At 46.0% G+C, this 22008-nt stretch overlaps 11 protein-coding genes across 11 annotated transcripts; 6 read left to right on the forward strand and 5 right to left on the reverse strand.

Moving 5' to 3' along the window:
* Positions 1-2147: 2147 nt before the first annotated feature.
* Positions 2148-2627, forward strand: CYBJADRAFT_174321 (uncharacterized protein; the record flags this gene model as incomplete). The annotated part of the gene is made up of 1 exon (XM_020216564.1): positions 2148-2627. One exon carries the CDS (start codon positions 2148-2150, stop codon positions 2625-2627), a length of 480 nt encoding a protein of 159 aa, XP_020069092.1.
* Positions 2628-3468: 841 nt separating this feature from the next.
* Positions 3469-4471, forward strand: CYBJADRAFT_168751 (uncharacterized protein). Its single transcript, XM_020215493.1, has one exon. The coding sequence runs from the start codon at positions 3747-3749 to the stop codon at positions 4371-4373; it is 627 nt and encodes a 208-aa protein (XP_020069093.1). The 5' UTR covers positions 3469-3746; the 3' UTR covers positions 4374-4471.
* Positions 4433-5611, reverse strand: CDC13 (telomere-binding protein CDC13; the record flags this gene model as incomplete). Its single annotated transcript, XM_020216565.1, has 1 exon — positions 4433-5611. The coding sequence occupies one exon, from the start codon at positions 5609-5611 to the stop codon at positions 4433-4435; it is 1179 nt and encodes a 392-aa protein (XP_020069094.1).
* A 27-nt stretch (positions 5612-5638) lies between these two features.
* CYBJADRAFT_21469 (uncharacterized protein) lies at positions 5639-7223 on the forward strand. Its single transcript, XM_020217581.1, has one exon. The coding sequence runs from the start codon at positions 5784-5786 to the stop codon at positions 7119-7121; it is 1338 nt and encodes a 445-aa protein (XP_020069095.1). The 5' UTR covers positions 5639-5783; the 3' UTR covers positions 7122-7223.
* CYBJADRAFT_21477 (uncharacterized protein) lies at positions 7224-8067 on the forward strand. The gene has a single exon (XM_020217582.1). The coding sequence runs from the start codon at positions 7326-7328 to the stop codon at positions 7995-7997; it is 672 nt and encodes a 223-aa protein (XP_020069096.1). The 5' UTR covers positions 7224-7325; the 3' UTR covers positions 7998-8067.
* Positions 8049-9641, reverse strand: FMP48 (protein kinase FMP48). Its single transcript, XM_020215494.1, has one exon. The coding sequence runs from the start codon at positions 9569-9571 to the stop codon at positions 8210-8212; it is 1362 nt and encodes a 453-aa protein (XP_020069097.1). The 5' UTR covers positions 9572-9641; the 3' UTR covers positions 8049-8209.
* Positions 9642-10776: 1135 nt separating this feature from the next.
* Positions 10777-14777, reverse strand: CYBJADRAFT_129985 (Pkinase-domain-containing protein; the record flags this gene model as incomplete). The annotated part of the gene is made up of 2 exons (XM_020212885.1): positions 10777-11763; positions 14313-14777. Coding segments are annotated over 2 exons (1452 nt in total), but the record flags the coding sequence as incomplete, so codon positions are not given.
* An 872-nt stretch (positions 14778-15649) lies between these two features.
* On the reverse strand, positions 15650-17095 carry ADE13 (adenylosuccinase ADE13; the record flags this gene model as incomplete). Its single annotated transcript, XM_020212894.1, has 1 exon — positions 15650-17095. One exon carries the CDS (start codon positions 17093-17095, stop codon positions 15650-15652), a length of 1446 nt encoding a protein of 481 aa, XP_020069099.1.
* Positions 17096-17182: 87 nt separating this feature from the next.
* On the forward strand, positions 17183-18480 carry MCO32 (Mco32p). The gene has a single exon (XM_020217583.1). The coding sequence runs from the start codon at positions 17495-17497 to the stop codon at positions 18209-18211; it is 717 nt and encodes a 238-aa protein (XP_020069100.1). The 5' UTR covers positions 17183-17494; the 3' UTR covers positions 18212-18480.
* On the reverse strand, positions 18282-18752 carry CYBJADRAFT_130290 (PH domain-like protein; the record flags this gene model as incomplete). Its single annotated transcript, XM_020212907.1, has 1 exon — positions 18282-18752. The coding sequence occupies one exon, from the start codon at positions 18750-18752 to the stop codon at positions 18282-18284; it is 471 nt and encodes a 156-aa protein (XP_020069101.1).
* Positions 18753-20571: 1819 nt separating this feature from the next.
* CYBJADRAFT_168758 (40S ribosomal protein eS25) lies at positions 20572-21297 on the forward strand. Its single transcript, XM_020215495.1, has one exon. It carries the CDS (start codon positions 20952-20954, stop codon positions 21276-21278), a length of 327 nt encoding a protein of 108 aa, XP_020069102.1. The 5' UTR covers positions 20572-20951; the 3' UTR covers positions 21279-21297.
* Positions 21298-22008: the final 711 nt, after the last annotated feature.

The following is a 22008-nucleotide window of genomic DNA, read 5'->3' on the forward strand; positions in this document are numbered from 1 at the left end:
ATTCTAAACATGATTATGATTAAATATAACACAGCATTTCATTATTACGATCATATTTAACAGTAGAGCAACGCTAGGCTTCAGAGAGATCGTTACTGGCTAGCTTGAGATGTGATTAGCAATTCTAAGTTTATAGAAGTAGAACATGTGGTCTATAACTAGCTTTTCCGACATGTCAAAAGAGAAGACTATGACTTCCCCAGCAAGTCTCCACAATACAAACAAAGTCACGTATACTGCGACCTTTGGATCATATTCTTAGAAGAATGCATGGTTTAATCCAGCTGCAGATCATACGAAACCACAATTTTCATCTTATTGTAGTGGTTACAAAAGCCTGATCAGAACTGGGTAAAGTATGGACCTAAGTAAACAGTCTAGAGCACTCCAGGAACCTCAAAAGCCACCATTGAGGCATGCTTGCTTGTAGTAGAGCAAGTTCCTGAGACCATCTATCTGCTTATGTACGGGTGTGTGTCCGTACCAACATGGCTTGAACTGGCCGTACTTCGCTCTCACCTCCACCAGCTTCACCAGTGCTACCATGAGTTCCTGATCTCTATAGAGCCCGTTGAAAGGTTCCATGAGTTCTATCAGGAGTATGGTAGCACTGGTAGCTAACTGGATGGAGGAGTAAGGTATTGGTACACTACAATGGGCCAGGCCATGGTGGATACCGCACAACTGCATCTGTACGTAATCCCTCCAGATGGCCCTAGCTATATAAGACTGACGCTGTAAACAGCACAAGGCTGGACAGTGACAGGTAATCAGTCCTGGATCAACATCAGGTGAAGCATAGTAAACTAAGTCTTTGTTAAAGTTTGCGAAGCCTACCGAGATGGTGCTGGCTTGACCAGAGCACAGCATCACCCAGAGTTCAGCTTTTCAACTATCAACAGTACCAACACATACACTCAGTGTTTCAATATCTGGTAAGAGGACCTGATCCACGAACAAGGACAAAATTCAGCAACTGCTTCTGTGTCAGTAGTACCTTCCTGAACGATAGTGTAATAGCAGTGCTGTCAATTTGACCAGAATATAACAGCACTCGCATGCTATCTTCAACATCGTAGCAGTACTCAGTTATAGAACCATCCACAACTTCACTGTGATCATCCAAGTATCTTCACCCACGCTTGAGACCAACTACACCAGGTTAAAGCTGACCAGGCTTTTACCAGGTGATCATTCTCCAGCAGGATCCCGCTAAGAACTCTGAAGCCAGTCCCACCAGTCAGATGACCATGTTTCTAACTGGAACTTCAACGTCCATAGTGAAACCCCATCAACCATCCAAACCATGGATGTATAACTGGAGAGAACCGTTGAAGGACTGAGTGTTAGAAAGAGAGAAGGAATGAAAAAGAGGAATTGGATAAAATACCTGATATACCACACGAAAGTATTTTTGTCACTGATACTTATCTTTGTACTGCGAATAACCCATAGATCAATTTTGAACTAATAATGGAAAAAAGAGTACAGCTTTAAATTTGTTAGAAAAGTCACCTGTAATCAACACCATACACTGTGCTACGGAGCTCTTTGTACTTAGCGTCAATACCTTTGTATTTAGTACTTAATGCAGCGTCCATACTATCAATTAGCTAAAGAAACTGCAGTTTAATGCATGATAAAGTAGCTCGATGATTAGATACTCCGTTACTCTGGTTAGTACGAGCATTCAACCATTAGTTCTCCAAAATAGTTATGGAAACAAGCCATGATTACGCCATTGATAATAATCAATGACTGTTTATATGTATATGAGCTACCAATGAATTATTGTCTGTATCGTACTGTGTGGACTTTGCCTTCCCATCAACTTTCGAATCGCCATCGATTATGCATCTCCACAGCTTCAATTGACGCACATTAAGATAAGAGCTGTAACTTATGTCCTTCCTAACTTCTCTCCAAGAGCAATCTGGAAAAGAGGAGGAGTATTGGATTAATCTCTTTATCAAGTTGATATTTGTTTTAGGTAATTGATGGAAGGTAATAGGTGATGTCCACAGTATTTGAGACAGTAGTTGAAGGATAAAGGAGTTTACCCCTATACACACTGGGGACTAATTATATCGAGGAGAAAGGTGGCTATAATGGTCTAGCTTTCTCGGTAAGCATTTCTTTCCCACTCTATGACAGTATATACACATGTTCTAACACACGGAGGGATAAAACCCACTCCGAAGGAGAAACAGTCTAAGGGACGTACAGTTTTGTTCTATGGGTTCTGTGAGTATGCCAAACTGTACGTCAGGCTCTTTGATCATCAAGTGAGCCACGGATATGAAGTGTTCTTCTTTGATCAGAGAGGCTCAGGCCGGGCCTCTCTAGGAAAACAAGGAGTCACCAAGGTAGAGTGGGTGATGAACCACCTGGACTTCTTCTTGGAGAAGAACATCGCTGAGATGGATCCTTATGAGTCTATCATCTTAGAACACTACTCAGACCGTGGTGTTGGTCTTGACAACGGAATCCGTGGCAAAACATTTGGTGAAATAAGCAATGTTTCCACCATTGGAACATTAATTCAGCTAGTAATGCTCAAGGATGAAGCCGATGGCACAACCACACATGAACAGACTACCAGTGATCTACAATGTGTGAGCTACTAGCCACCAGTCCAACACTAAAGGGAATAAGGTGTACTCCAGCATAAAAGACTATAATCCTCAAGAGAGGTAATAGCCTGAGAAATGCTTACTATCTAAAGGACATGGCATTTCTGCCATGGCTCAGAATCCAGTAAGCAAACGATAGCATTAACAATCCATTTCAAGGTCCAAACAGCTTTCCAGCATTGGCTCCAGCTAAGGACACTACAAGCCAGCCCCCACACGAAACTCTCCCTCATTGAATGGCCAGATCAAACACATCTGAACCGAATTCAATCGCAATGTCATGGCAGGTGTGTACATTTTCGTTCTTGCTTCCGCTTTTGGCTTGTCTATGTGTGCTTTTCGCCAATTCTGCACCCTTGCGCAATAACTTTCCCAAAACAGCAACTTCCTTATCTTCTCAGGCGTCAGGACGTCCGAAGATTGACACGCGCACGCGTAAGATAACTTTTGTCCCCGTCTCTGTTGGGACATGCGACCAATCGCATTACGTCTGAAAAGTTTTCTCTCTTGAGGAAACCCTGCCCAAACTTTGCACGAGAACCTCCAATTGTTGTGGAAGATCAAGAGACATTTGTCAATTGACCTTGTTTGAAGGCTGTTTGCTCCAATCTCGGTGGGTGTGCAAGTGAATTCGGCTACACAGGGTAACGTGGTGATTTATGGGTCATACAACGCTTGCCAAGGGGATTATTATAAGTACTGATCAATTGATTGCATGCTGAGTTGTGCCTTCCTGAGAATATTGCGGCAGTGATATACACACCAGAAGTCTACTTGAATCCATTTGCAACTAATGTCATACCCTTATTTCCCCTATGAGAAGGAGCCTCGGCTTGTTTCGAAGAAGAACATCGACGCACAGATATGGGTACGTACCACCACGGCATACAGTTGAATCCTTGATACTAACCGAATCGACCTTGCTTCTCTATACAGCCCATAGACGAGGACCAAGTTTTGATAAAAGCCCGTGTGATTTGCCTCCATAACCCAGGTGAAGATATCCTTCTGTTCCGAAGATGCATCGATGTCTTGACCAGTTACGGGTATGAAGTTGTCTATTACAGAACCAACGATAACGCTGAGACTCATGTCTGCACCATAGAATCCATCATGGACGAGATTGATACTGTGGTTTCGCTGTGCCATGAGGACATTGCCAACTCTCCACATCCACAGACTCCAATTCACATCATGGGCCATTTCATATCTGGTGCAGAGGCTTTGCTCTATGGAATCCAAGGTTCCCAGAGAGAGAAAGTCAGTACAATAGTTGGTATAAATCCATTAGTGCAGCCCGCTGAACTACTAATGAAACAATCATCGTCACTAAAGTTGAGATGGAGGGCAAAGATGAACCCAAATGCCATTGTGGACTTGGGAACCGACCTCTCCCTGTTCACAAAGGACACCCCATGGTTGGAGTTCTTGAGAAGTGAATCTTACTCCTTCACCAAACTGTCGAATCTGCAGCTGAAGATGATCCAGGATATTTCACACCTCTTGTTGAATAAGAAGTATACCTCACAATTCACGGTGGCCAATGTGCTCATCATACAAAGCTTGGAAGACCCCTTGACTTGTGCTTCAGCCACTCACCAGTTCATCAATAACGTTGCAGGAGCTAAGCAAGCGTATCTCCTGGAATACACAAAGGGAATGAACAACTTGTTCTTGGAGAGAGAGAAACTGTTCCAAAGAGTAATAACGGATCTGGTATCTTGGTTAAAGGAGAACTGAATCCTCCCCAGGTGGGAAAGATATATATATATATATATATGATATATATACACGTTCTTTCAATGCAGTCTAATGTCGATTTGATTCAACGTGGTGTTCACCAATGTCCATCCAAGGATGTAGTTAGAGTCGCTGATCCTTCTCTTTGTTCGCACAATGTTCAAACGTACTCTTTCACACATGAAGTTCCTCATCCTATTGGATAGTTTGGAAGAGTCGACGTAGATTTGCTCAATCTCATCCATTTCAAAGAACGTATACAGTTCCGTTGCTGGGACCGTGATTTGTAACAGGTCCAATTCATCTAGTGGCTTTTTGCTTGAAAGATCCAGGACCATGTAAAGATCCAACTGGTTGAGTTTGGGTATCGATCTGGGCTCTGTCTTGGTACAGAACTTGTCAATGTTGTTGATCTCAATGATGTATCCCTCAACTTCACGAGGAATATCATCATTGGTCAAGTTCAGCTCACGAAATGAAGCACCAGCTGAGTTTCCTCCGCTCTGTGCCTCGGCGTCGTCTTGAGTGAGCTCCGCTTCCATACGTTTCGATCTATAATCCCTCTCAAACTCATCATCTGTCGGTAACTCAGGGAAAGGGGAATCATTCTTAATATCAGAGCTTTGTGATCCGCAGAGTGGGATGAGCTTACCATCGTACTGCAGTCCTTCAAGGATCCTTTGGAAAAGCTCCACTCCAAACACCCTTTCGTAATTGTGTCTTTCTGCGATCAGAAACTCCATAGGCGTGTTCTCCAATACATTGGTGAATGTTCGATGTCTGAGCTCAAAATCAAGATTCTTGAAGTGGTAACCAATCAGATGCATCTCTGATTCAGGGTCCATCTCTGAAATCACGCACTCTAACGAGTTAGAGTACATCTTCACCTTCACATGGAAATCAACAAACAGGCCATACTTGGCAACGTTTGTACGAGTGCCTGGTCGAACAAACAGCGAGTCCCCAGTGACCGACACGAACCCGCTCACCAGCTCATCCCACGAGTCATCCAACACAATCACTTGCACCAGCTTCTCCACGCCAATCTTCTCTTCCAGCGACCCAAAGAACACCCTATCGACAAACCGACATCTGAACATTGGGTTCTCAGTGAGGTCTGAGACCGTCAGTATCACCTGGGCATCTCTCTTTTGAACAACAAACACCTGCGCCGTGAAGTGAGCATAGTACTTCGCATCACCTGCCGGTAGATCAGCCAGTGTCTCATAGTACTTCATCGTGTTCCATGGCACCCTCTCTTAGCACGTCGTGGAGTTGGAAGTTGGTGGGCAAAAAGGTAAACAAACGCGACGCGAAAACACGCGTTCCGTCAACACACAACATCAGAGCCAGAGCAGACGCGTTGCTTAGAAACCGTACCAGGGTACGACCCCATAGTTGCTTTGCGAGATGTTCAAGAAGGATGCCTCCATGGCCTTCAGTGAGCTGAGGGTCATCTCTGATGCGAATTCTGTCCCGGTTCCGTACGGTGGCTGTAAGGTTAGGTGTATCTTGATGCTGTGCTCATGGGACAGTTCGCTTTCGCTGGTGACACTGACTGACTTCACAAAGGTGAACGGCTCCCAGTTCATCAAGGCGTCTGTGCCTGCTGAGCGTGTACGAGCTGTTGAAGAGCTATGTGGTGCGTATGGCGGCTTTACTGAGTTCCTCTCGAAGGGGCAACTTGTGCTATTGAAGTGTACTTTGGTGTGTTCCAAGCCATTGGATCGCTACACGTTCCAGTTGGACAGCTTTCAAGTCTTGAACAACAACCCGATGTCTGTCTTTGGCATGAGCAAGAAGATGAAGTCCAAGGTGAAGCTTTTGGTATCTTCTCTGAGCAGCTTGGGGTATCTTCAGATTGTGAAGAATGGCGACTTTCAAGGCATACTGGATATACTGTCTAGGAAGCGGGATTCCATCACGGAGGATTGTAATGAGAATCCTAAGAAGCCCAAGATTGTCAAGAGTAGTATCCCATCTATCTGCTCGAATGAAGCGCCCTTTGTGAACCCTCTATTCGTCCCAGCGGTGAATATAACACAGAGCACTACTGATTCCATCAAGTTTGAAACTCAGTTCTTGGAAACGCAAGCTGACACGATAGAGCAGGATAGTGGTGCTTCATCCCTGGACAGTGATAGTGACTGTGACCATGACGGTGTACAAGAGAGGACCGCCACTGTACAGCACCATGTAGTACAGGTGGAGACTTCAAACTCCCTAGAGATGACACCATCGCAGAAATTACAACTGTCCAACAGCAATGAGCTGGTCACATCGCCCACGGCCAGAAACTCCGGTGAAGAAGTGATAGACACCGATCCCTTTGCGATTGAAAACATCATGCTTCACACCGAGTTCAGCCCAGAGGAAGTGTACTACTTCCCAGGTTATATCATTGGCATCGATCCATTCGACATCGAGCTCTACAACCACCGATTCCAAGGCGAAAGAACGCTCAATAATTTCCAACTCATCGTGTCGAACCTCCATGAAAAGCACAAGACCTCGTCAATCAACAGGAACTGCCTCAGCCTACGCTACGAAGGACAAGATGTCTACGATTTCCTAGGAGTTCAGCAAGGCCAGCTGAGTCAAGAAGGTGATATCCGATCTCTAATGGACAAACTACTACGAATGCAGCGGCGGTTCACCTTCCGCATAGCGAGAAGACATAAGCCCGTCCATGGAGTTACACTGAGCTATTGGGTTTGTCTCGATACATTGCGAGACATCCTAGCATAGACGACCGAGTTGACAAATACAGCGTGATGTTGATGTTTGCGTAAGAAGTGCCCGGTGCAGCGTCCCGGGCGCTCACGGAGAGCGGACGGGCAGCAAAAAAATAAGCGCAAGGACGAAAAGGCCTTCAGAGCTTCCCAAAGGGCGAACCTCTCCATACAACACATAACATCAACAACATCGACGGAAAACAATAACAGCTGAAACATGGGGACCTGTCTCACTGTAATCAAAGTCGTCGGAACAACCTCGCTTGGTATCTATGCCGGTGTCATTGCCTCAAACTTGTCGAACTACGGCATTATGTCTCATGTGTTGAAGACCGCAACAGTGGCAACGTCAGAGAAGGCGACGGGGTTGGTTTTGGGCAAGATCAAAACCACCGGTGCTCTGCTGGCGTCGCTCGGTACCATCGCCACCGGTGCCTTCATCATGGCGTACACACAGGCACCAAGGGCCCTGAAGCATCCGTATCTCATCTATGCCTCTTTGGTTGCTCCGCTGACCAGTATCATCTACCTGGGATTGACAAGACCTCATCTGCATCAGTACTGTGAGCTGAAGAAGATGAAGAAGCAGAGACAAGCTGAAAGACCAGCCAGTAAGAAGCACAAACAAGAGGTTATCTCTGAACTGGACAATTCCACGTACAAAGACCTTGGCGATGTGCTGACAACCTCAGATGAGGAGACCCCATCGGCTCAGACAACGTCAACTGGTGATGAGGACTCTGAAGCTGAACAGGAAGTTGAACTCCATTTGGCTCAAAAGTCGTTGCTGGATACTCTTTACAGCGTACACTTGGGCGATTACATCAACGTTGCCATTTCCACGTTGGGCTTTGTCGTGGCCACCGTTGGACTTTACGGCGATTACTGAATTCACGTATGCCCTTATTATATACTACAATCCAGACGAAATTAACATTCGAAAATACGAGAAATCAAAATGTAGATTTATCTATGAAATGATGATTGTGTGGTAAAACCTTCAAGGTTACCACCATGCTGTGTGTATAAACGTTGCTGTGTATCATCCTCTAAGGTGTATCAATTGGCAACGAATGCAACTTTGTGTGTCTGTGTGTGTGTTCAATGTCTAGTTTGCTTCTCCAGGAGAGAACCAATACGTTGGATTTGAAAGCTGAAATGATCATCCAACTCATCGTGCATTTCAGCCCACGAAGTTCCGCCCATTGGGTATGACGATGAGGTACCAAACAGCGAACAAGTCAAAGATGGAGGTGGCATTGTTCCAGACAATTCAACCTCTAGATCTTCATTCGATGTTGTTGACTGTTGGGCACCGTCGTTTAGGGTATTGTACTCTTCTGTAGTCTCTTCATCAACGTCGTGTTGCGACTCCAAAGGCTCCAACTCATCATCCAATCCAAACATCATATTGTTTGAGTCATCTTCAAACAATTCGGAACCGTTGTAGTTGACATATTGGTCCATCTCCTGTTCCAATGTTAATCCGGAACCATAAGATTCGTTCAAGACTTCAAGACATTTATCCATAGATCTATGAATTGGGTTCAGTTGTAACAATTGCATGATCGCATGGAACCCATGTTTGGATAGGTTTGGATACATGTTGAACAGGTGATAGGAAGAGTCCACAAATTTCTTGAAGTTTGTGTCTGCAGACACGTTCGCCAACTTGAAAGGACATCTTCCAAACAACGTGTACAGAAGAGTGATACCCAATGACCAGTAGTCTGCCTTTGCAGAGTCATAGGTAACAAGAGGCTTTGAGCTCTTCTTGAAGAAAGTCTCCGGTGCCATGTACTTTTCTGTGCCGATACATGGGTCTGCAGCCTGGCAGCTAAGAGTTGCCAACCCCCAATCAGTGAGCTTTATGGACCCGTTCGACGCAATGAGGATGTTTTCAGGTTTGATGTCCCGATGATAAACACCACGTCTGTGTGAGTGCTCGACAGCCGCACACAACTCCTTGACAAACTGTTTGAACAGGATCGGAGAGGAATGCGATTGGAACCCGTGCAACTTTTTGGAATCCTTGCTTGCTTGTGATTTCAAAAAGTCGTACAAATCGCCGTGCTCGCAGTACTCAAACACCAAGAAGTAGTGAGACTTGGTCTCAAAGAAGTCTAGCAGCTGACAGATGTTCTGGTGATACCCAACCCTTCTAATCACAGAGATCTCATGGCGAGCCATAATGGAAACCCCCTTTACGGACTTGTCCATCGCTTTGACGGCAACGTCACGCTCCTTTTGAACGTCACGAGCCAACGAAACCTGCCCATATGAGCCAGCCTGGATGTTTGCGAGCTTGAGATATCTGTTGTTCAACAACACACCAGCTTCGTAGGCGCTGTATTCGTTGATGGCATGCTTGTACCCTTCCGTGGCGGCAAGCAACCCAGACGTTGTTGATAGCGCGGCTCCCACTGGTGCCGCTTCTGGAGTCGTTGTTACCACTGTTGCCATCTCTATGAAGTGTTCAAAGAAGTCTCAGAAGCGTCTCTCTTCCTCGTTTGGTGTTGTTGCTGTAGCCGCTGTTGTGTTTACACGAAAGGAAAACAGCGGAGGGAAGAAATGGGCTTTAAATTTAGACTTCGTGTGACTGAGATGATCACCAGGGAGTGGCGGGTGATCACTGCATCACTGACGGGGGTCGCAATTTGATGGCGTTATCGTGTTGCGCGTACCGTAATCTTAGTCATTCGCCACGATTCACGCACGCTGTAAAAGGAATTGGCTAGAATGTTCTAGAACAGTTTCTCAGTGGTGTTAAGGTGGTTGAATTCTTCGTCAATCTCTGTTTGGTTGAAGGAGATTCTCGTTGGACTGGTCTTAGGGCATAGGCTAGATGGCTAGATAGATCTCACTTCTTTTTGCTAATCCGTTGCACAATCGTGGTGATCACAGAGATAGCCTGATAAGGAGGGCCTGTCAGTGATCACCGATAAGCAGCGATGTGGTCCCATGACAAATCTTGATAAGGGGGAATTTAGCCACACAAAATCGCACGTGCTTACATTTGTTTACATTTGTTTACATCTGTTTACGTTTCCGGTACTATGATTCGAGTTGTGGAATTACACTCCTGAAGGTAAATAACAGTTCAGTCAGGTCTTTGGACCACACGCAAACCCTCCACTCATCTTTCTCCTGTTCAACAGCGTATTACCGTCAAAGTTCAGGTGGAACGTAGTATCAACTTGTTTAAAACAGGACGGTGAGAGGTCTCTCGATTGTTTTAATGCATCTTGCTCGCTGACAACTTCATTCTCAACGACAATTGTAGAGTTCTTCTTCTTCTTCATTGTGACATAGGGAGTCAACGGCAGCGGTGTGCTATGGTGTGGAAACTTCCTCATGACTGGTGATTTGGCACAAACGTAAACGTCACTCCCACTGTCATCGTCGTCGTCATCCTCGTCATCTTCATTGTTATTATGCTTAGTCTTGTCATTATCATTATTGGTTGTATCTTCGTCGTCATCATCATCATCTTCATCGTCGTCGCTCTCATCAAAGTAGTCATCCTCCTCTAACAATCTCCTCAGCGGAGTTGCAGTTCTTTGGATGGAGATACCCTTATCAAAGGCAAACTTCAAAGCCTCTGCTCGGGGACTTAATACACCACTCGACTCCTGTGGTATCACCTGTTCAAATCTCAAGATCGACTCTGATTTTGTTTGATAGACAGGTGCATCCAAAGCCGGAGTTGTTGGTCTAGAGTTCTTCAGGATCCAAGGATCGTTAAGTACCTCCTCTGGGCTGTATCTCTTTGTTGGATCAACGGTTAACAGATGAGAAACCAGATCCTTTGCTTCTTTGGAGATCTCATCCCACCAAGGAGATAAGAAAGTGTATTCACCGCGAGAAACCTTCAGTGTCAGTGTTTTTGGATCTGAGTCGTAAAATGGTGGGAATCCACAGAGCATTGTATACAAGACGCAGCCAATTGCCCACATATCCACTGATTTAGAATAAGATTCATCTTTAACGATCTCAGGAGCAGTATAAGATGCGGTTCCACATGGTGTCTTCGTATTTGAATCCCACAAAACCTTTGACAGTCCAAAATCACCCAGCTTAACACGGCCAACTGTTCCACCACCAACGTTCTGTACAAAGCCACCTTCGTCAACTTTGGATGAGTCATCAGACGCACGTCTATGGACACTGGAACCAGCTTCACGTGGGAATAGTGGGATCTTTTCAAAGAATAGGTTCTCAGGCTTGATGTCCCTATGGACCACTCCAACTTCAGAGTGTAGGTAGTCAATGGCCTTGACCACCTGTATAATGACATGACGAGATAAATCCTCGGAGAAGTATGTGAGCTTAACAATCTGGTTAAACAGTTCACCACCAGAGACGTATTCCATAATGATAAAGCATACCGTTTCTGTATTGATGTAGTTATACATCTTGACAACATTTGGGTGGTCGAGACGGCGCATTATGGCAACCTCTTTCAAAACAACGTCCATCTGGCTCTTTGTCAGTTCAGTCTTGTCGATGATCTTGATGGCAACATCGATGTCGAGTTCCTTATCGTGAGCTCTGAAGACAGTGGAGAAGGCGCCGTCTCCAATCCGTTCAAGCAGCGAATAGCGGCCAGGCAAATCCGGGTACGGGGAGGAATCATTCTCCTTGTTCTCCTTGATCTTCTCGGCTGGAGCATCCTCAGCAGCCACCTTCTCCTTCTTACGTATCAAATTCTTAAAGCTCTTGAGATTCTGCAGACGAAAGGGGGGAGCAGTTGTGTATTAGTACCCATAAACACTAACAAAGGACACAATGAACTTACCTCTAACATCGTACACCGTGAGCGCTGTTGAAGAATACACTGTGTTGTCCTCGTACGCCTTCTTTCTAGCTAGCAGATCCTTGCTCCTCACTACTTAATTCACACTTCTAATCGGCCACGATTGGGAAATAGCAGAGTGAAGGAGAAAGTACAAAGAAGGAAAAAAACCTGATGTTCAAGAAATGTCTCGTTATTCGCTTTCGAGGAAGAGCGGCACACACCAGCGCCAAAAAAAACGAAAACGAAAAAACGCAAGCCCTCAGCGCTCGCAAAAAAGAAACACAAAACAAAACACACGCCAATTTCCAAATGAGGAAATTACACGATTGAATCAAATAGTTTTTCCTCTCAAGGGGCTGTGGCTATATGCTTTGTTCCTTTAGTTCTACACTCTGGCGAGGGTAAACATATAGATCAAGCTGCCAAAATCGGCGGTTTATATATGTGGAAACCTGGGGCTCTCCTTACCATTTGTCCTTCCCCAGGTTTGGCCCTCCCATTCCGGTACATCAGAATGTATGTTGAGCCATAAATAACCTGATCGGCCCCTATGACATCATTACACTTAGTTAAGGCACAACATCATATTATGTAGGCTATTTGCAACGACGCTTGCATATGACGGGGACTCACGCAGTTTATACCATTGTGGATGTGTGTTATTCGTGTATAGTAACTTGATGTATATACCCCTCACCGTCTCCAAATATAGCTCTGTTGTTGTTATTATTGTTACCACTGTCATTATTATTATTATCGTTGTTAGCTTTAGTGTGGAAAGCTTCAACACATCCAACCATATGGCCTTCTGGTGCCAAATTTAGCGTTGAAACGTTGTTCACGATACTGGCATTAGTACCCGGACCACACGTGGAATGCGCTGGGGGGCTGTCAGCTGTAGATAATTCCCACATGTACACGCATCCGTTTTCACCACCGCTTAGGACGTGTCTCCTCCTGGAGTTGGGAGAAGACGAAGGTGCTAATGACGAGTACTTTGCTTGTACAGCGAAGGAGGCATCGTCGGTGTCCTTATGCCAGATGCTCAGAACCCCCTGTTTAGAACCAATGGCTAAGTTTAGCTCTTTCAACCCTCCAAACGTATTCAGCAGTACGGTGCCATCTTGAGTGCTTATATCTATACATGTTATGCAGTCCTCTAACGGGTCCTTAACCAACAACCCCTTTCTAATATCGTATCTGTAGAGTACACCGTCACTGCCTCCGGTGATTAGGCAGTTGTTGAGGGAGTCGTACGCTATAGAGTTCAAAGAGTCAGATGAGTCTCGAAACAGCTGTACAGGCCGAAACATTGAGTTTTGTCTCAAATCGTAAATCTTCACAAACCTATTCTCATCGCAGATAGATATTATGTCCCTGTTTAGAGTTGTTATGTCTGTAATCTTTAGATTTGAGTAGTTCCCTCTGGAATCACCGGTGTCCAGGCCTGGAATGATCCTCCTCAGGGGCTCTGTCCTCGCAATATCGTGTATCACTATTCTATTGCTAACGCTGGCAAATATCGTCGTGTCTATAAACTCCATCGCATTGATAACTCTTGTGGCATGCCCCGTATACGTTGAAACGCTGCTGACGGTATTATCCGATCCATGCGAGTATAACTCCACAGAATCTCCCTGTGAAGTGAAGATAAAGTCCAGCTTCCTGTGTATGCTTGTTATCGGTACCCCGTTAGTTGCATACTTCCCAATAGACTCCATTAGACCCGGTTGAACCCTCCATTATTTCCTCTACAACTTTGAAGAGATAGAGAAATGAACAGAGAAAAAAAAAACTATTCCGGTTAGATTTCCGAAATCCGACTCGTCACCTCAGCTATGACGTCATTTGTTTATCGCAGATCATAATCATTATTATTATTTTGATGGTTATATTATAATTAAATGGGTGATAAAATATGCTATACGACGAATAAACGAGATTAGAAATTGACAGCGTTGTTAGGTCGGCTGTTATAATGCACTGAAGGGCCTCTGTTCGGTACGTAGGTGTCGTCATCGTAGTTAATGCCATCGTGATCAGTGTTGCCCAGCTCTGGAGTAGCCTCGTCAGCAACGGTTTCGTCAAAGTACTTTTCATCAATCATCTCCTCCCTCTTGTTCTTGTTGACAAGCTCACCTTCTGAGTTGATGAAGGATTTGCCTCTGTTTCTGCGTAGGTAGAAGTAGTAGAAAGCACCCCCGAGGGCCAATAGCACAGGAACACCGATGCCAACGGTACAGCCGATGATGACTCCGTCGTGGTGGTTGTTGTTGTTCTTTGACTGGGCATTTGGATCGATGTTTGCGTTTGTTGGGGTTGCCGAGCTCGTCTGTGACTGTGTCACCGTTTCAGAGACAGTTGGTGTGATGACGACTGTAGTTGTGTGGTTGATGACAACTGTACGATCCCCCTGTGTTGTTGTGATTGCGACATCCGAGGAGCTCGTTGAACTTGATGAGCTTGATGAGCTTGATGAGCTCGTTGAACTTGTTGAACTTGTTGAACTTGATGAGCTTGAAGAGCTTGTTGAGCTTGATGAACTTGATGAGCTTGATGAGCTTGATGAGCTCGTTGAGCTTGATGAACTTGATGAGCTTGATGAACTTGACGAACTTGATGAGCTTGATGATGATTCAGATGATTCGGATGATGATTCAGATGATGAGGACGACGTTGATGGTGTTGATAAGGACGATGACAATGCGGTGCTCGACCATGATTCTGACGTTGACGTAGGCGAGAAGATCGACGACGACGAAGGCATCGACGACGACACTGATGACAACCATTCACTGCTGGTAGTCGAGGTCTCAAACACCGAGCTTGGTTCCCAAGACGATGTCTCAAAATCGCTACTCTCAACAGCATCACCAGACGTTTCCTCAACACTGGACAACCACCCGGAGCTGGTAAACTCATCACTAGAGGAGTCGCCAGCTGAAGTCACTTCACTGCCTACCGAGCTCGCCACATCGGTTGAAATGCCAAACTGGCTCAAACTCGTCTCGTCCGACGTAGAGATCCCACCCGAAAGGTCCGTCGTTGACGTCTCCCCAGTCCATGTGTTGTTTGCTCCAGTCTCACTGCTACTACTGTCGTCCCTCTTATCCAAACACCTCTCAAGCACCGCAAGCTTCTTCACAAACGCATCACGGGCCTCAAAGTATAGCCCTCCACCGCTGTCGTCCTGCCGCTGTTCCTGTTGCTCGATCCCGCTGCCCCAGTCAATGGAGTGATCATGCAACAGAAGAAGCACCAGACATAATATGGGAACCACTATGAGCGTATAGTAAGGCACTCTGTTCTTCACCGTCGTATTGCTCGACATCATGGCCTTAACCTCTTGCCTGTTTATCACGAGAGCAGGGAAAACCAGAGGTAAAAACTCCTTCCAAAGGGTTTTAATTTCAGAAGCAAGTTTTTCTCCTTCTGTGCTTCTTGCAGTGTTTGTTTTTAGAAACAACTATGCAGAGATGAAATTTCTCTCGCTTAAACCGTTCCGCATAGAGGAATTTTGTGCGGTGCGAGAGGATGGGACGGATTTGCTGCTTCGGTGTATACGATGGTGATCGATGGTGGTCGCTGGTGATCGATGGTGATCGTTGGTGATCGTTCGTGGTCGCTGGTGGTCGCTGGTGGTCGCTGGTGATCATTGGTGGTCTACAGGCGCAGCCATCGCTACGCACTAGCAAGTATTAACAGCTTGTGTTTTCATAGTAAACAGAGTAGATAAATAGAAATCAGACGGACAGCTTCACCTCCTCAGAAGTGATGGAGTCCTTGAATGGCTCCAGCGCCTTCTTAACGTCGTTGGCCAGGAACTTCTCAACCTGCTGTGGAGCTCTACCGACAAACGTAGATGGGTCCAACAAAGAATCCAGCTCACTGTGGATTGGTGCAAAGAACTCGGTCTTCTTGATTCTCTCAATCAAATCGTTGTCACCTCCCTCCTGCTTAACCACAGCGGCAGCTTGGTGGGACAGCACTCTGATCTCCTCGTGGACGTCCTGTCTGGAAGCACCCTTCTCAACCATGGCCATGATGATGTTCTCGGTGGCCATGAATGGCAGTTCACCCTTGATTCTTCTCTCAATCACCTTTGGATACACAACGAGTCCGGAGGTGATGTTCAACAAGGTTGACAAGAGGATATCAGTCGTGAGGAACGCACTTGGCAGGGAGATACGTCTGATTGCGGAGTCATCCAAGGTTCTCTCAAACCACTGGACACTGGCAGTTTGAACGGCATCGTTGTACAACGAGCCCAAGTGTCTTGCAAGGGAACAGACACGTTCACATCTCATAGGGTTACGCTTGTAGGCCATCGCAGATGAACCGATTTGGGACTTCTCAAATGGCTCTTCAATCTCCTTCAAGTTGGCCAAGAGACGGATATCGGTAGCCATCTTATGGGCAGTTGCCGCAAACGACGACAATGGGGACAAGACATCGATATCGATCTTTCTGGAGTAGGTCTGACCAGTCACAGGGTAAACTGTGTCGAAGCCCAAGAGCTCAGTGACACGCTTGTCCAAGGCCTCAACCTTGTCGTGATCACCGTGGAATAAAGCGAGGAAAGAGGCCTGTGTACCGGTGGTTCCCTTGACACCTCTGAGACCAATGTCGTTTCTGGCACGGACAAAGTTTCTCAAGTCCCAGAGCAGCTCCTGGATCCAAAGAGTAGCTCTCTTGCCCACAGTGGTCAGCTGAGCTGGTTGGAAATGGGTCCATCCAAGCACTGGCAAGTCCTTGTACTCCTCAGCAAACTTGGACAATCTGTCGATAACGTTCACCAGCTTTGGGATCACAATGTCGTACGCATCTCTGAGGAAGATCAGATCGGCGTTATCAGTAACGAAGCATGAGGTGGCACCCAGGTGGATGATACCAGATGCGCTTGGACAAGTGTCACCGAATGTGTGGACATGGGCCATGACGTCGTGTCTGACCTTGGCCTCCTCAATCGAAGCCAGCTTGATCTCCTCGTCCGTGATCTGCAAGTGCTGCTTCATCTGCTCGATCGCCTCCTCCGTGATCACGTCAAGACCCAACTCGCGCTCAGCAATGGCCAAGTTCAACCACAGCTTTCTCCACGTGGAGAATCTGTTGCGCAACGAAAAGACATGGGACATCTCTTCAGATGCGTAACGAGAGGACAACGGTGTGGCGTATTTGTCGTTGGACATTGTTGCTTTGCTGATTTCAAATCTGTATCGACTTGGTGATTGTGATGAGAGGAGGGAGCGAGAGAAGAGGAAGAAGGAGAAAGTTATTACCACCTCATCGACGTAAAATTTATCCCATCGGTACCCGGAGTCAAAGTCACGGAAATTTGTTATTAGTATCACCTTGGGCGTTATGAGCGCGTGCGGCAGGGGGAGCGAAGCTGACTCCGCCGGGGTTATGGTGTCCAGGTGTATGGGTGTCCAGGTGTTCCAGCCTACGCTCCCTAGGCAGGCCAGGGTGCGTACGCAGAAGCAGACAGCCCAGGCAGACCCCGGGGCACCAGCCCACTTAGGCAGAGCGACAAAAGCATCACCGAGCCCACTTTGACACATAGCTCGACACATGAACAGCATCGACAAATGATAACCAGAGGGCTCGTGAGGGCCTCCTCCACGCTGAGGTTTGCACCATCGTTGGCGTGCCGTGAGAACCACAGGCCGCCACCAGTGAGAAAAGTCAACCTCGGCTCCATGGTTGAGTTCATAAGGGATTATGTCCCAGTGGCATTGACACAGCTACCTGATCATGATAGGCTCTCAGATGACATCACGCTAAGGGTTGCACCTACGGTGCACCCCAACGTGCCCATGATCAAGGGCCATATGAGCTATGTGACGAGCCTGAAGGCGACACAGCTGATATTCACAACGTTCTTGCTGCATCCGCAGACCCAGCTACACATCACCGATCTTGAAGTCGATGAGGAAGGAAAGACCCATATATACGGGCTGATACCTGGAAGCACAAAGGTCATTGTCAAATGGACCACTTGTTCTGGAGGATGCCACCATATAAAGGGTGCAACGCCGGCTACGGAGGCCCATCAGCCAGTACAGGCCAAGAGTGATGGCGATGCTCGAAGATTTGATATTGGGGGCGTGTTGGGGACGCTCTTTGGTAGTTCTAAACCACTGTCCAGTGGCGAAACATCAAAGGAGATCCGTGTCATATTTGGTATCTTTGTATTTGAACTGAACCACAACTGTGATAAGATCTTGGTTCATAACCTGGAAAACTTAGACATGCTGGATAAAGAAGACTATAACCAGCTGGGCAATTGGGCTCCAAGCACATGACACGCTACGTTGAACGGGTATAAACACTCGCCCTTGTACATAAAGTTTTGGGTATTATATATATACACTCTTACAACTTGTTCTTTGCCTCTGCAATGGCGTTCACTAGTGCATTCGCATCGTCATCGGTCTTTACCCTCAGCACATACGTTTCAATCTTGCCACCTTCAACAACTGGAATGCGAACACCTTTACCAACATTGGTGTACTCTAAGGTTTTCGCAATTGCAGTGTTTAGGATAACACGTTCAGATCCCTCTGCACGTAATAGGAGACGTGCTTTTTCAGTCTCCTTGTGTTGTAACAGTTTGACCTCACCAACACCCTTGGTCTCATATGCTTTTTTCTCAACGTCAAAGTGTAAAAGCTTAGAACGTTTCGTATACAGTACAGTCTCATCTTCTTCACCGGTACTTGTAGCCACTTGTTCTTTTAATTCAGTTACAGGTTTGAACTGGACATCTGGCTCAGTTTCATCTGGCTTCTCATCGTCTTTATTGTCCGAGCTTTGGTTAGTACCCGGTTGTGTGGATCCGCTCATTGTGAAGTTGAACTGGCTCGTTGCTCCTGCAGTTGAACCACCAAAGTTGAATCCATTAGAAGTTGCACTTGTCGATCCAAATTGGAAATTTGGCTTATCATTTGAGGTTGCACTCGTTGCTCCAAATTGGAAAGTTGGCTTATCAGTTGAAATTGTCGTTGATGGTGCTGAAAAGTTAAAAGTGGTTGTTGGCTTAGCACTTGAACTCGTTGCACCAAAGTTGAAAGCAGCTGTAGGGTTTGTAGATGTAGAACCAAAGTTAAAGGTAGCTGTTGGTTTAGTAACCTCCCCTTCGGTTTTTTCTTCGGTCTTCTTTTCATCTGTGGAACCAAAGTTGAAAGTGGAACCTGTTGAACCGAATTTGAAGGCTGGTTCAGCTGCTTCATTTTTAGCATCTGGTTTAGACGCTGTCACATTCGAACCAAATTGGAAAGTTGGTTTGCTCTGATCATCTTTACCAGTTTCTAGAGGCTTACTTGGTGACCAAGTAAAGCTGTTTGTTGTGGTCTCCAAAGCTGGTTTAGCTGCAGGTTTAATTTCAGCTTTAGCCTCAGCTTTTGCCTCAGGCTTCAATTTGAAAACGCTATCTGATTTTCCAGTTGAAGTAAAGGTAAAAGTTGGTCCTGTACCAGAACTCTTTTGTGTAGTAGCGTCATTTGACAATTTGAAGACGGAGTCCGTTGTGGTTGGAGGTTTCTCAAGTGTGAACTTTGGCCCTTCAACTTTAACGCTATCGTCTGAATCATCCGAATCGATGTCAATGGCCCCATCCTCCTTCTCCTTAGGTTCTTCTGTACTTGTCTCCTTCGTAAGTGATTTAGAACCAAAGTTGAAAACTGGTAATGAAGGTGCTGCAGTCGCAGTCGTAGTTGTGGAGCCAAAGCTGAAGCTTGGTGGCACAGACGGTGTTGACTTTTTCTCCTCGGGTGAATCCTCAATCGCCCTCCTCTGCGGTTGTTCCAATTGCTGCTGTGCACTGGTGGTCTCTTCAGCATCCATATCCACATCTCTATCAATCTTGTCGTAATAGTCAATGTACTTCTTCAAGATCGGCGTGAAATTGGACACTGGGTTGGCGCCCTTCTCCTTGGTGATCTTATCGTAAAAGTTGTCGTTCAACGCTTTGATCTTCGAAGCCTTCTCCACGGATTTGCTCGATGCCACTGGTTGAACTTCTTTCTTTGGTGCAAACATACTAAATGCATTTGTCTTTGGAGCTTCGGCAACAGCGCTGGCACTAGTGCTGGAGCCGCCGTTGGAGCCGCCGTTACCAAACTGGAACGCTGGGAATGCCTTGGCTGTGGAAACACCGCCGGTCTTCCCCAATCTACCCCTAGGCTTTAAGATCTTTCTCTTTGCCAGGACATCAGCTGAAGCCCTCATTGGTTGCGATGGAACTCCTTCTTCATCATCGTCATCATCCCTGTAATTCTCCCTGGTGATCTGCTCGGATGCACCGCGCTTACCAGACATCGTCAATAGTTAACCGCTGTGTTCAACGAATACGTAAACAGAGATAAACTACCGATTGTAGTTGTTGTTGATGTTTGTTGTTTGTTTGTTTACCAAAGGAAAGCGGGCAAAGAAAAATATTTGAAGCATTCACAGTAGGGTAACAGGCAGTTGTTTTTTAGGGCTCCAGTGAGGCTTTCATGTACACGTGATGCGACATAGGGCTTTGCACAACTTTTTGCTTTTTCTTCATTTCCAGCGTCCCCCCTCGAAAAATGTCCGGGTGTACACGCGCTTTTTTTTGGTCCGCTCACAACATCGCCAAAACTCTTTGAAATCTCTTCACAGTTTCTGTCCTTCCATCTTACTGTTCCTGTTTTGAGTAGACAGAATCATCAGCAAAAGTATGTTGTTTGAAAGCAAGATGGGAATGACGTTGGAAGGGGAACATAGATGATGGCGAGGAACGTGAAGAGGGCATATCAACATGGAGAATTAACGCTTGAAGCTCGCTGAAGAACACCGTTGGTGGCACCTGTCCTCTGTGTGCGTTGCTTTGTTGAACTTTTCCATTGAAGGACCACAGTGATGTAGTGACATGAAACGAAAGCGATGAAACCAATACAAGGACAGTGTACTGGAGTGATGGCTCAGGATTCACCATATCAGCAGAGGGCCTGCCTCCATCGTCATGACCGATCTTACACCTTCTCACTAGAAGCAATTACTAACCGTAATTTCACATAGATGCCTCCAAAAATTCAACAATCCAAGGCTGCTAAAGCTGCTGCTGCCATGGCCGGTGGTAAGAAGTCCAAGAAGAAATGGTCCAAAGGTCGTGTTAAAGACAAAGCTCAACACGCCATCATGCTTGACCAGGACAAATTCGACAGAATTATCAAGGAGGTTCCAACTTTCAGATTCATCTCTGTCTCCATCCTTGTTGACCGTATGAAAATTGGTGGTTCCCTTGCCCGTGTCGCCATCAAGCACTTGGAGAACGAGGGTTTGATTAAGCCAGTCTCCAAGCACGCTACCCAATTGATCTACGTCCGTGCTACCTCTTCCGAGTAAATACGGGTGTCACATTAATGTACATTTATAACGGTTTGGACTGATTTTGTAGTGATCTGGGGCATAAAACGGTGCTAAATTCTCACAAAATACACCTAGTAATCGGCAAAGGAGGTGATTATACCATCATTCGGCCATGGAGAAGCCATCAATCACAGCGAAACCCAGTGGCACGCAGCTCATCTGGCGAGTTTGCCCATACAAACACCATCAAGTTGCCCTAAAATCTCAAGTCTGAGTGAAAAATTTCGCGGGCGTTTCCCGGTACGTTAAAATCACTGAAAATTTTTCCAATTCGAATCCTTCTTCTCTTCCCATTTCTGTTGGTTCTATACCAAGTGATCGGCGGGGGTTTCCCACCGATTTCATGGTAAAACGATGAAGGTAAGTTGTGATAACCCTCTACATCATATGGCGTTGTTCTCTTGTCGATTCAATTGGATGATTATACAATTTTATTGGGAATCTCTCTGAGGAAGTATATGCAGGACATAATAAAATTTTAGGAATTCTTCGTTTATGACTTTTGTTTCGAGACGAGCGTGTGCAATTCGCTGGTGTGGTGTGCCTCTTGTGCCTTGTGCTGTGTTACTAACACTGTGTTTAGTATGTATGAACGGCGTTGACGAGGTGGAGTCAGCTGTACTCGGAAGGACTTATGACCCATTGATGAAAACTCTCCCTTTTTATCCCGGTGAGTTCTTTACATGATCCATGGATAATACATGCA

Source organism: Cyberlindnera jadinii (genome assembly GCF_001661405.1).
Source record: "Cyberlindnera jadinii NRRL Y-1542 unplaced genomic scaffold CYBJAscaffold_12, whole genome shotgun sequence".
NCBI classification, from domain to species: domain Eukaryota; kingdom Fungi; phylum Ascomycota; class Saccharomycetes; order Phaffomycetales; family Wickerhamomycetaceae; genus Williopsis; species Williopsis jadinii.